A 13,973-nucleotide genomic window follows, 5' to 3' on the forward strand; every position below is an offset into this window, starting at 1 on the left:
TTTACAAAAGAGTCTAAAATCATGTCTGAAACAAAGTTATAGTATGGAAAGAGCATAGTAGAAGTTTCTGGAAGATATTCAATGTTAAATAAGTTGAAAGGGAGGCATGCAGTTATTAAATTCTGACTTGTGCTCTGGATATAACTGAGGCCCGTCCAAACAGAGACGAGTTTCTGTGAATACGCACAATTTTGTTATCGGATAGGCATTTCGTCCTCACAGATCCAACGTTTTCGGAAGATGAAACCACTATTTTTTTAATCCGGATCCCAGAGTGGATAAATATGAAAATCCGTTTTTGCGTTTTCATGTGGACGGGGCCATCCATATATTTTCTGAAACTATGATGTCATCACCCCATGTAGGGTCGAAAATTTCAATTTTGTAATGCTGGCCAGGCACAATGTCTGTTATGCAATGTCAGTGGGACTCCAGTTTTGCATGGTGCAGATCACTTCTTTTCCCTACAAGTGTCAGAAATGAAAAAAGGATACAAATGAACCATCATAAACATACTTATATTACACAACTTTTGAACCACAATCATTTAATTTGCACTTCCAGAACCTGGAGGAATATAATTAATTTTCTGCTGCACAAATATTTCCAGTTAAATACTCTTGAGGATAACATCATCATTACATTGTTTCAGTTTGTATTTGATCAGTGGTCAGTGGAATAGTTGAATCACGCAATACTGTATAACAGACATTACACCTAGCCTGGGTTACAAAAACATTTCTTGATTCTTCTTTACATTTCATTATCCCTCTCTGATGCTTGAGGAGTGAAGTGTTAACCTCCATGTAAACAAATCAATTGAAATAAAAATGCTCAAACCAATTACAATTTCAATTGTTTTAGAAATGTGGGATATACCTTTTCTAATCCATTAAATGGAACATGTAAACACTTGATCAAATTGAAAACTTAACTAGAAATGAAATATATAAAACAAACAGTAAAGTGCGTTCAAGCGCTAGCCAAGACAATGTAAAGAAATACCCTTTATGAGAAGCAGTTAAATCAGCGGTAGTAAGTAAGTGCATCTATTTCTTGTCTCATTAGTTTTTAATGCTTTTGTCGTTGTTAGGAAACACTTGTTTGTTTACTGTGTTGAGACGTGTTTGGTCTCGTACTCTATCGCATACGTTGTCAGTGTTGTGCACTTGCTTAGACCTTTGTTGTGATAAACAGTAAAGTGCGTTCAGCTGAATTCAATTTCCATTTTTTTATATTCTTTTTATTAAACATTTTAATTATTACAAACAAAAACATATTAAAACAAAAAACACAGCATAGGAAATAATTAACATATCTATGAGTATGTGGATAATTTACATACAGCATGTCGTCATATGATTGTACCTACATTTTATCCAGTTTTTGTTTGTGAAAATATTCTCCCATTTTTTAAACAGTTGCGATTTACCTTTGAGACAATACCTCAGTCTTTCTAGAGTTACAACTTCAGATATCATAGATTCCCACATCTGAGTAGAGGGGGCATCACTACCAACCCAATTGACCATTATAGCCTTTCGGGCCAACATTAGGAGAAACTGAATAATCTCTTTGTGAGCTCTCAGGGTGTCAGGTATAAGCCCCAGTAGGCACATGAGCGGGCTGAGTGGAGCTGTATGTCCTATCACCAAACTGATTTCACTGCATACTGCCTGCCAGAATACCTCAATGTTCTTGCACTCCCAAAGACAGTGATATCTAGTGCCCTTAGCTGAATTACATTTAGGACAATTCAGAGAAACACCTGGAGTATACTTACTGTACATATAAGGTGATATGTAAACATTACGTAGAATATTGAACTGCATTTATTTGTATCTATTAACCACATCAACTCTGGGGACCCACCGGTGGGTCCAATATTGCATATGCCTAATTCTCAAAAAATCAAAATAACAGCTGAAGTGGTTAAAGATTGATATTCTAGAAGGTAGTCTTACTATTTCCTCCCACTACTCAATTGACATTCGATTTGGTGAACTGAATGATTCGTTCGCGAACCGGATATCCAGACTGCTTTGATTTGAACTCTCACAACAGACACGGAAGAGAAGACAATACTGAATAAAGTGGTAGTTTTTGCTATTTTCGGACCAAAATTTATTTTTGATGCTTCAAGAAATTCTAACTGACCCTCTGACGTCATATGGACTACTTTGATGATGTTTTTCTTACCTTTCTGGACATGGACAGTAGACCGTAAACACAGTTTCATAGGAGGGACTGAGAGCTCTCGGACTAAATCTAAAATATCTTAAACTGTGTTCTGAAGATAAACGGAGGTCTCACTGGTTTGGAACGACATGAGGGTGAGTTATTAATTACATAATTTTGATTATTGGGTGAACTAACCCTTTAACAATTCGTCTAACTCTTGCATGCTTTTTAAAACATTTTTCTCACTTCTTTGTCCTCCTCATCCCCCTCCTGCTTCATCTCTAATAGCTGAAGACTTTGCCACGTTTTCATTAATAAAATTATACACATTAGTGCATAATTTCGACACCAAAATCAATCAAGCTCATATCACCATCAAACATACACTCATTTACATCCTTCTCAAAAGGTTTCCAAACTCATCCTTTCTAATCACCCTACTACTTGCCCACTTGATCCTATTCCATCTCATCTCCTTCAAGCCATTTCTCCTGCAGTTGTACCTGCACTCACTCACATCATCAAACCCATCCCTCCACACTGGTGTTTTCCCCTCATCATTTAGACAGGCTCATATAACTCCACTACTTAAGAAACCCACCCTCAACCCATCTCTTTTAGAGAACTACAGACCAGTTTCCCTTCTTCCTTTCATTGCAAAAACACTTGAACGAGCTGTGTTCAACCCAGTCTCTACATTTCTCACACAGAACAACCTCCTTGACAGCAACCAATCTGGCTTCACAAGTGGACATTCAACTGAGACTGCCTTGCTCTCAGTTGTTGAAGCTCTAAGACTGGCAAGAGCGGAATCCAAATCCTCAGTACTTATCCCGCTTGATCTGTCCGCTGCTTTTGAAACAGTTAACCACCAGATCCTCCTATCAACCCTACTGGCAAAGGGCATCTCAGGAACCACACTTCAATGGTTTGAGTCTTACCTATCAGATAGGTCCTTCAAAGTATCTTGGAGAGGTGAGGTGTCCAAGTCACAACATTTAACTACTGGGGTGCCTCAGGGCTCAGTTCTTGGACTACTTCTCTTCTCTGTCCACATGGCATCATTTGGTTCTGTCATTCAGAAACATGGCTTTTCATACCACTGCTATGCTGATGACACTTAACTCTACCTCTCATTCCATCCTGATGATCCGACGGTAGCTATTAGCATCTCAGCTTGTCTAACAGACATTTCTTGCTGGATGATGGACCATCACCTTCAACTCAACCTTGCCAAGACAGAACTGCTTGTGATTCCAGCAAACCCATCGTTTCATCACAATTTCACCATCAAGTTAGGCACATCAACCATAACGCCTTCAAAAACAGCTAGAAGCCTTGGAGTTATGATTGATGATCAGCTGACTTTCTCAGACCACATTGCTAAAACTGTCCAATCCTGCAGATTTGCTTTATTCAACATCAAGAAGATCAAGCCCTTTCTTTCGGAACATGCTGCACAACTCCTTGTTCAAGCTCTTGTTCTGTCCAGGCTGGACTATTGCAATGCCCTCTTGGCAGGTCTTCCAGCCAGTTCTATCAAACCTTTACAATTAATCGAGAACGCGGCAGCAAGATTAATTTTTAATGAGCCAAAAAGAATACACATCACACCTCTGTTTATCAATTTGCACTGGCTTCCAATAGCTGCTCGCTTAAAATTCAAGGCATTGATGTTTGCATACAAAACCACCACTGGCTCTGCACCCCTTTTCCCTAAAATAATTACTTCTGACTTATGTGCCCTCTAGAAGCTTGCGTTCTGCAAGTGAACGTCGCTTGATTGTGCCATCCCAGAGAAGCACAAAGTCTCTTTTAAAGGACTTTTAAATTAAATGTTCCCTCCTGGTGGAATGACCTCCCCAAATTAATCAGAGTCCTTAGCCATCTTCAAGAATCAACTTAAAACCCATCTCTTCCATCTTTATTTGACCCTCTAACTTTAACACTCACTATTCTAATCCTATTCTTAAAAAAAATCTAACTACCTTTCTAATCTTTTTGTATTCTATTTTCTTTCCATTTATTATGCAATTGTGTGTCTGTGTGTGTGCATATGTGCACACACACACACATCACCATCAAGGGGAATCGACTCCTCATTCAGAGTCTTTTTCAGTTGAACAAAACTTGTCATTGGAAGTCTCTCAAACGTAAGACTACATCCGACAAAGGCTGAACATTTAAATTCACGAAAATAAACATAAAGAAGAATTTTGGGATGTAGCCTTCCATTTCAGAAAGCAAAATTAACCAAATCCATAACTACAACTATTGTGAGATAAAAGATTATTTTCAATTTCATATATATGAAACAAGTATGTTTGAAACCTCAGTATTCTTAAGAGTAGGCGAGAAATCCCCGCAATGTCCTACTGCTTCAGCCCAGATTCTGCAGTGTTCATCGATCAATACCAGAAGCTCAAGGGAGAGGATATGTCATCATCGAACCTGATGGAAAACAGCGATGAGGGTGTTTACAAATGTTAGTATTATAAACCAAAACATGGTTCCTGTGCATTACAGTTTTTGCCCGTTGCTTGAACACATTTTGCAAAACTTCGCTCATTGTGCCAAAACTCTACACACAAGTAAACATGACACAACACTGGGAAATATACCATTCATATCTTTGTCAAATTGAAGCTCTACTATCAAAACCTAAACTCTGCTATCAAAACCTAACATTCTTTTGTCAAAATGTAACTCTGATGACAAAATGACACATACTTGCATCATATGCATACACTTTCAGATCAGGGGGAACGCACTCTTCTACTTTATATAAAACACTGCAGTCTTTGATTTTCACTGTTTATTCAGAAGGCATATTTTCAGGAGGCACATTTTCAAACAACCAAAAAAGCAAATAGGCCTACTCAATATTGTACATTGCAGCACTTTACAATGCAGTAACATGAATTCAGAGAAATCAAAAAAATATATATATATATATAATAGAAAAAAACACTATACTGTAAACACAGAAAATCATGGCAATTGTGCATACGTGGGCTCATGGATCCCGCCGTCTGTTGGGGTCTGGCCACAGGACCTCATCGACATCGCAAGCAATGTCATCTCCCGCTAGGCACCGGGGAAAATAACCCCTTGCATGTCGAAACCATCCATGGATTGCTGTCACCTGAATGTCGCCGCAGGCCTGTTCCATTGCCTGCAGAAGAGGCATGCGGGTATGTGGTTGGCGGTCATATACACGCCATCTCCAAGCCGAAAAGAATTCCTCTATAGGGTTTAAAAATGGTGAGTAAGGGGGCAAGTATACCACTTCAAACTGATTGTGGTTGGTGAACTAGGCCTGGACCAGAGCAGCCCGATGGAAACTGACATTATCCCATACCACTACAAACCTGGGCTGATCTGGTCTGTTCTATACAACTATATTATGGAGAGCATCTAGAAATGTGAGTATATGTTGGCTATTGTATGGACCTAGTTTTGCATGATGATGCAGAAGCCCTCGAAGGCTTATGGCGGCACACAATGTGATATTTCCCCCGCGCTGCCCCGGGACGTGCACAATTGCCCGATGGCCAATTACATTACGACCCCGTCATCTTGTTTTGCTCAGGTCGAATCCAGCTTCATCAATGAAAATTAATTCATGAGGCTGTGCAGCTCCATCCATGGCCAAGATTCTCTGTAACAAAAAAAACACATACAGAACCCTCACCCCATCATACAGGTACCTGTGTAGCTCTCCAAATGGATCCATGTGGTACAGATATGGTACATATTCAGCTGATACTGGATTTCAAATGTAAAGGACAGTTCGTTACACTTACCCGTACATATTCAGCTCGAAGTCCTTTGACCCTGTCACTCTTCCTCTCAAATGGGACCCTGTAGAGCTGCTTCATGGTGATGTTGTGTTTTCCCAAGATGCATCTGATGGTGGTGATGCTCACATGGTTTATGTTGTTGAACACTTGCCTGTCTGCAAGTATTTTCTGTCGTAGCTGGTGGAGACGGATGGCATTGTCTGCCCTCACTAGGTCCACAACGACAAGTTCCTGCTGTTGTGTGAACAGGTGTTGGCGTCCTCCCCCAGAAGGTCTTCTAGTCATTCTAGAGAAATACAACCACAAATTGTCATCGGTTTGCTTCCTTTTCTTACAGTACTTTACTGTATATACTGTATCATCCACTGTACTGAAACATCTCAATATACTGTAAGTAATCATGGCAGGGGCGTAGCACAAGATCCCGGGCCCTATGTATAGGCAGTCCTAATGGGCCCCCATGTTCCAAATAAAATATATTCCTTACTTTTCAAGGGCCATCTCTCCCCTTGGGGCCCTGGTAATCAGTACTGGTTTTACCCCCAGTCCGACGCCCCTGAATCATGGTATGTTTCACAAAAACTACCACTTTGGCTGCAAACGGAGCATTAGCACCCTGCAATACCCTGTACACGTGATGTGGTAATGTGATATACTGTAGTACAGTGCTGTAAATACCATCTGAGTAGAGAGGTGTAGACATACTTGTTTTCTAGTCGGAATGTTCTTATTACAGATGCCACTGTGAAGCGGCTTAGATGTGGGTGGACTCTCTGCCCAGCTTCCCTCATAGTCAGGCCATGGTTGATGACATGGTCCACCAAAGTTGCTCTTATATCATCAGAAATATGGGTCTGTGCATGGCCTCTTTGACCTTGACCTCCTCCTCTTCCTCCTCCTCCACTTCCTCCTCCTCCTCTTCCTCCACTTCCTCCTCCTCCTCTTCCTCCGCTTCCTCCTCCTCCTCCTCTGCTTCCTCCTCCTCCTCTTCCTCTTGCTCTCCCTCCATCCATGCTTGCAAAGTTCTTGAAATGGCTAAACTGAGGGCTTTTTGTAGCTGGCTGATTGGTGTTCAGTTTTGCAAGTAAGTGCCTTCAGTTGAGTATTTGAGTGGTTGCAATTACTCAATGTGTTTTGTATTTTGGATACATGTGTTTTCCAAATGGCACCCTGAGATTTCATATTTGAACGAAGTGTCTTATGTATGAAATAGAGTGTAGTATGCAGGACCAAGTGTGTTGCATAAAGGAGTAAGTGTGTTGCAGAATTACAACCTGGAGTGCAAAGCAGCGCTTTTGTTTAAGGTATGGGTACATGTGTTTGAGGTATGGTAACAAAAGCTTCAAGTTGTGTTACTTTAGTCTAAGCATGGGTCTATAGTGTTCAAGCAATGGGCAAAAACTGTAAAAACACATTTGTTGAGCCACTGTAGAGTAAATTGCTTAATGTGTTGAGTTGCTTAATGTGTAAACATTAAACTGTTCAGTATATTTGTGATTTTGCTGTAAAAACGTTTTATGTATAGTGAACAGATGAGCTCCAGTAAGCACATGTACGTCACTAGAGTGGATTTACATAGACATCATCTTAAAGATGATTACTAAATGTCTATGGTTTATTTTTGATTTGTGACAGGAAAATGTTTATAAAGAAATGCAAATGAGCACATCTAATAGACTATAGACATGAAATAGACATGATGTATGTGTGCTATTGTGTAGAATTCATTCTTGTCAACACTTTAGATGAATGTAAATCATGTAAATATAAACACATCTACATGAAGTAACTAAACGTGAGTTATCTCTTTTATTTGTCTGTAAGTAGTGTTGATAAATTGAGGAACATTTGTGTGTAAAAAGACCAATTAGACTTTTATCAGGTTTCAAATTTTATTTGCATGAGTGAAAATTCAAAATAAAATGAAAAAAAAATAATAATAATAATAATAAAAAAGAACAACAAATAGCTTTTCATGTTTTACATTTTAAATAGCAACTTAAAAAGCATTCTGTTTACTTCACTATCACACAGTAAAAAAAGTGCATGCTGTCCATGTGCTGCGCATATAGTTATGCCGGTTCTGGATATAAATCCTGATATGTGTGTGATAAGGTTTACCGGTTTAATTCATTACATTTATTACATTTATATAGCGCTTTTCCTCATCCAATTATTGGTTTTCCTCATCCAGGTTATTGGTGGAGAGGAGACAGATTGATGAAGCCAATCAGCAGGTATGGGGATTGTTAGGTTTAAGAAATGTCTGATCATAAAAACCTGCTTCTTTTAATTTTTAAGGTATTGGTTCAAATTAGTAATCAATAATAATTATTAGTTTGCCACTTGTGCACCTCCCTTGACATGCTCTCGCGTATGAACAGGCAGCATCTCAGGTGAAGTAGTGGACGGACAGAGCAATGCTTTTTTTTTAAAAAGAAATTCATCTGAGGGCCGGTCTGACTTGTTGGGGGGGGGGGGGTGCATTTGGCCTGCAGGCCACCATTTGAATAGGCCTGCTATAGAAGAATAAAAGTCATCAGCATGTGCTAGCGGTAAACAAAAAGACCTTGATAAATCTCACTTTAGCAGTTGTATTTTTTGTGTGTGCTAAAAAAGCGACAAAGCGGTGAAAGAAGAAGGGTAAGAGCTTGAGGTAAACAGATTTATGTTTTAGCGCCATGTCACGCTGTTTTCATGTTGCATTTTAATTGGCTGGTTGCTAAAAATGGATTGTACCAGCAAACACATTGCGTGATGAGTATGCTGTGTTGAGGCATACTTTGGCCACAAGAGCGTGACAACTGTTGTCTCTGTACCTCTCTCACTCTACAACATAGCACCACCGATTAGGAGCCACAATGACAGAAATCAACATCTTTCGTCTGGGCCAGCCGAAAATTGCGCAGTGTGTTTATGACTTCAAGTTATATAGTTGCCTTAATACTTTGGAATCCTTTGAAGGCAGCTTTACACGTGAGCATAAATCTGCATTTCATATGTTGTGAGGTGAAGAAGTAATTATTAGATTGTAAAACTGTGTGCTGCTCCATTGTTCTGACTTGATAATTATATTTACTGATTAGAACCAATCATCCAACATCCAATAACTGAGCTCTACTTACTCTACATTAAATTAATTTAAATCAAATTAAATTAATGCATTTAGCAGACGCTTTTATCCAAAGCGACTTACAGTGCATTCAGGCTATCAATTTTTACCTATCATGTGTTCCTGGGGAATCGAACCCCCAACCTTGCGCTTGATGCGCAACGCTCTACCAATTGAGCTACAGGAACACTACATGTATGTGTCATGTCTCCTGTTTTTTTTTTGCTCAATCCCTGAATTTGTCCACTTGTTATTTCAGCTCTATTGTATACATTTTTTTAACTTGTTATCCTATTAACCTAAAACCATTTTATTTTTATTATGATTACTTGTTGCTTCATTATTTTCACCAGCAGAGCTCAGTGTCCCAACAGTCTTCAACTGTCTTCGTACATTAAGAATTTTTTTCTGTTGAGTAGATGAAGCATGACAGGGGCTGCGTCCGAAATCACATACTTCGCTACTATATAGTAAGGAAAAAGCAGTAGGCGAGCAAATGAGTATTTGAATCTTTTGTGTTCATAAAAGAGTAGGCGATAATTGCAATAATTCTCGCGAGTTTCAGATGGATGTATACTTAATTTGTGTTCTGATATGCCTACTCACCTACTATATAGTAAGGAAAAAAAGAGTATGTGAAGAGAAAAGTAAGTTCGAAACCTCAGTATTCATGAAACATTAGACGAGAAATCCCCAGATGTCCCACTGCTTCAGCCCAGATTCTGCAGTGTTCATCATCAAACGTGAAGGAGAGCAGTGACAAGGGTGTTTACAATTCAATTCAATTCCAGCTCTATTCTAGCTCTATCTGTCATTGGATCACCAACTTTCTGACAGATAGGCAACAGTTAGTGAGACTGGGGAAATTCATGTCAAACAGCTGCTCCACCAACACTGGTGCCCCTCAGGGATGTGAGAGTTTGACTCCTAACCCTAGGGTTGTGGGTTCGAGCCTCGGGCTGACAATACCACGACTAAGGTGCCCTTGAGCAAGGCAACGAACCCCCAACTGCTCCCCGGGCGCCGCAGCATAAATGATGCCCACTGCTCCGGTGTGTGTGTGTGTGTGTGTGTGTGTGCACTTACTTATATCACTTTTGGGTACATTCACCAGAATACACACCAGTAAACTGAGGACCACCCAAAAAATTGAGGACATTTTGTATGTCCTCATGTGCAGCCCTCATCGCCTTCTCATGTGCAGCCCTCATCATCCTTGCCTGCGCAGCCCTCATCGCCTTCTCATGCGCAGCCCTCATCATCCTCATCTTCTCCTGCTCCACCCTTATCTTCACCCCGTGCTGCATCAACACCTGTGGTTAACTCATCACAGGCGTCTGAGACCCTCTCATTAAGGGAGGTGGGTAGATTCATTTTTGGACTGGTAGATCTTACAATAAATTATATGAAATTATATATTATTTATATTTGTTTGTATTTCTCCTCTTCCAGATATCCTCTTTGAGGCCATCAAGAAAAAGACAGGTATGTGACTTGCCATGTGATCATTTATACGCTCAATATTTTTTGCATAATTATGGCTTTGCTTGCCAGTATCGGCAAATGATGAAACGTAATGTTACATGATCCACTGCCATACCCACTATGCCCAAATACTACCTGTTCTATTAGATTCTGGCAGTGGTGTACTCGTGTGATCACTAAAATATATAATTGAAAAAAAAAAAACATTTTGTACTATTTGAGTAAGTGTTAAATTCTCTCATTCAGTATTCAGGAAGTGCCGTCTGTGATACAGACTACAGCGATGTCACAGACTACAGCGATGTTGACTACATACCAAAAATCAGCTCAGATGATTCGGATGGTAGTTCTTCTGGACATGACATGGTCAAAAGTGCTTTGATACATCCAACATCTCCCAAAGAGGCAGGTAGTTTATCTGATCAATGTATGACCGCACCATCACCTAAAAAGATGAAATGCCAATCTAAAGAGACAAACACCTTGTCTGGTGATAAGACTTTTATTCAGTCAATGCCATCACCAAAGCAGCAATGCAAGACGTACAACAAAAAGCAGTATTGCCTTCATTGCTCTAAGCCATATTCAAAAATGGCCAGACACCTTAAATTTGTCCATCGCAACAAAGTGGGGGTTGTAAAGGCAGTAGCATTTCCAAAACATTCCAAAGAAAGACGAGTCCAGTTAAACCTCCTTAGAAAAAGGGGCAACTTTGCCCACAACACCGATGTGGTGAGACAAGGACATGGGGAGATGATTGCCTGCTACCGTCCAAAAAATAGACACAGAGCCAATGAATTTATTCACTGCATTTACTGCCAAGGGCTTTATAACAAGCGTAGCCTTTGGAAACATATCAAAAACTGTCCCCTGAAACCAAAAAATGAGGATGTCCAGGGCAGGAAAAGAGTTCGATCCCTGTGTGCTCTAAACACACCAATCGGCTTAGAAGTGAGCAAAGGATTCAAGAAAGTACTCTCCTTTATGAACTATGATGAAGTTTCGCGTGTAGTTCATACTGACAGATGCATCATGCAGCTGGGGGAGCACATGTTCAACAGGATGGGGTCTGATGTGACCAAACATGACTACATCAGACCGAAGATGAGAGAAGTAGGCAGACTTCTTCTTGAAGCAAGGAAGATTACCCCACTGAGAACAATGGTAGACTTCATCATACCAACTAATTTCAAACATGTCATAGCAGCTGTTAAAGTTGTATCTGGCTACGATGAAGAGAAAAACTCCTACCGCATTCCTTCTTTAGCTCTCAAACTTGGCCATTCTTTAAACAAGATATCTAGCATTGTTGAGAGCAATGCCATGATGTATGGAGATCATGAGCGTGCTGAGTGTGCCCGAGACTTCAGGAAAATACACCAGGCAAGGTGGAATGAGTACATTTCTGCTGGTGCTATAACTACATTGAAAGAAGCCAAGTGGAACACACCGCAGATCATTCCTTTCACTCAGGATGTCAAAGTCCTGCACACACATCTTGAAAAGAAACACAATGAGCTCCTAAGTAAGCTCAGATCTTGCCCTTCTGCTGACAGCTACGCTGCTCTAGCCAAGGTCACGCTGTCCCAGGTCATCCTGTTCAACCGAAGGAGAGAAGGTGAGGTATCCCGGATGCTTTTGTCAGCTTTTAAAAGCAGGGATTCTTCTGAGCTACACGAAGACATTGCCATCTGTCTGTCTGAGTTTGAGAGGAAGCTGTGTCTGCACTTCTCAAGAGTTGAGATCCGTGGTAAACGAGGGAGAAAGGTTCCTGTGCTCCTCAAGCCTTCCATGGTTTCTGCCATGGAGCTGCTTGTTGAAACGCGTGAGCTTTGTTGTGTTCCAGCAGAGAATCCCTTTATGTTTGCTAGATGTGGAGCAATGTCTGCCTACAGAGGGGGAGAGTGGATCAACAAAGCTGCTTGCGAATGTGGCATAAAGAACCCGGAAGCACTATCATCAACTAGGCTCAGGAAACACATAGCAACCATGTCTAAAATTCTTAACCTTAATGAGAATGAAGCAGACCAACTGGCTGATTTCCTTGGTCACGATATCAGAATCCACAGACAGTATTATCGGTTGCCAGAGGGAACACTGCAGCTGGCAAAAATGAGTGAAGTCCTAATGGCCATGGAGAAAGGAACACTGTCTGACTACAAAGGAAAGAAACTTGATGACATTGAAATCGACCCAAATGGTATGAGTATACTTGCTCTGTGTGTATCTGTGCTGTACATATTTGCAAAACAATGTATATATTCATGTCACAGATACTAGGTATAAGCAATAAAGTGTTCATTTTTTGTTAATTAATTATTAAGAGCAACTTGAGGCCCAGGGTGATTCCATGTCAAGTGATGAGGAGGATTCCAGTGACCTATCTCAGACAACAGCACCAGTACAGACTGATCAACCTGTTCAATCTGATCAAGCTGTTTCACAGGAGGATCAAGGTAAGAAAAATCTCTACATTGCACAAACAACAATAATCAAATAAACATGAATTAGCTCCATGCAGCAATATCCAGACAAATTCAAAAAATGTATGCATTAGGACACAGTCTTGATTTGCTCTTTACTCACCGATTTAGTTGTAATGAGAATGTGTAATGAGAATTTACTTTTTAATTATTTCATAGGTTCTTCAAATGCTCCAAAAAAGAAATGGGAGGACAGTGAGGTAAAAGCAGTAGAGAGACACATGATGAGTTTCATCAAGACAAAGTTCCTGGTAAGCAAGACTGTGAAAGATGCATTCACGCAGAGCCAGAAGCTTTGAAGCAGCGAACATGGACTGGTGTGAAAAATTATGTGCGGAACAAGATCACGACTCTTAAAAGAAAGGGTGGTTTGTAGGGAGGCACAAACAATTCAACACTTTGCACATTATGCTCTTTTTGTAGGAAATGGAGCTAAATTAAAAGAAATGAGGATAAAGGTGTAGACATTAAAATTAAGAGAAGCTCGCGCTGTTTGCATACTTTACCACAGCTGAAGTAGAAAAAATGCATTATTTTCCAAATACACAGATATTTCAGAGACATTTTCATTCAATACATGCACTGCTTAATACAGTGTCTGTTTGTACAAGAATAAAGTTCAACATAAGCCTAAATACCAACGTAAAGAGGGAGGAGAGAATGTAAAGGGGGACATAAAGGACGTAAAGTAGGAGAGCATGTAAAGGGGACGTAAAGAGGGAGGAGAGAATGTAAAGGGGATGGCTGTAAAGGGTAAAGGCGATCTTGCTGAAAAGAAGAAACCCAGTTTACTCTCTCACACCTGTATCTTTGCACTAGCTTGATTTCACTGTCCAGTATTGGAACTTTGAATCGTAATATTCTACTTCTGTCTTCTTAGGATAAATAATATATACCATCTCAACAATG

General features: G+C 40.1%; 1 protein-coding gene across 1 annotated transcript; it reads left to right on the forward strand.

The window, feature by feature from the left end:
* Window positions 1-10,275: 10,275 nt before the first annotated feature.
* LOC132153786 (uncharacterized) lies at window positions 10,276-12,520 on the forward strand. Its single transcript, XM_059562705.1, has 4 exons — window positions 10,276-10,456; window positions 10,549-10,581; window positions 10,828-12,406; window positions 12,453-12,520. The coding sequence occupies exons 3-4, from the start codon at window positions 10,945-10,947 to the stop codon at window positions 12,518-12,520; spliced, it is 1,530 nt and encodes a 509-aa protein (XP_059418688.1). The 5' UTR covers window positions 10,276-10,456; window positions 10,549-10,581; window positions 10,828-10,944.
* Window positions 12,521-13,973: the final 1,453 nt, after the last annotated feature.

Source organism: Carassius carassius, chromosome 1 (assembly GCF_963082965.1).
Source record: "Carassius carassius chromosome 1, fCarCar2.1, whole genome shotgun sequence".
NCBI classification, from domain to species: Eukaryota; Metazoa; Chordata; class Actinopteri; order Cypriniformes; family Cyprinidae; genus Carassius; species Carassius carassius.

Excerpts from the sequence above, each read along its gene's own strand:
- LOC132153786 (XM_059562705.1), top strand. The coding sequence starts at position 10,945 with ATGGTCAAAAGTGCTTTGATACATCCAACATCTCCCAAAGAGGCAGGT. Across the intron at positions 12,407-12,452 it reads GGAGCTGCTTGTTGAAACGC|ATGTGGAGCAATGTCTGCCT; the intron begins GTGAGCTTTGTT and ends TATGTTTGCTAG.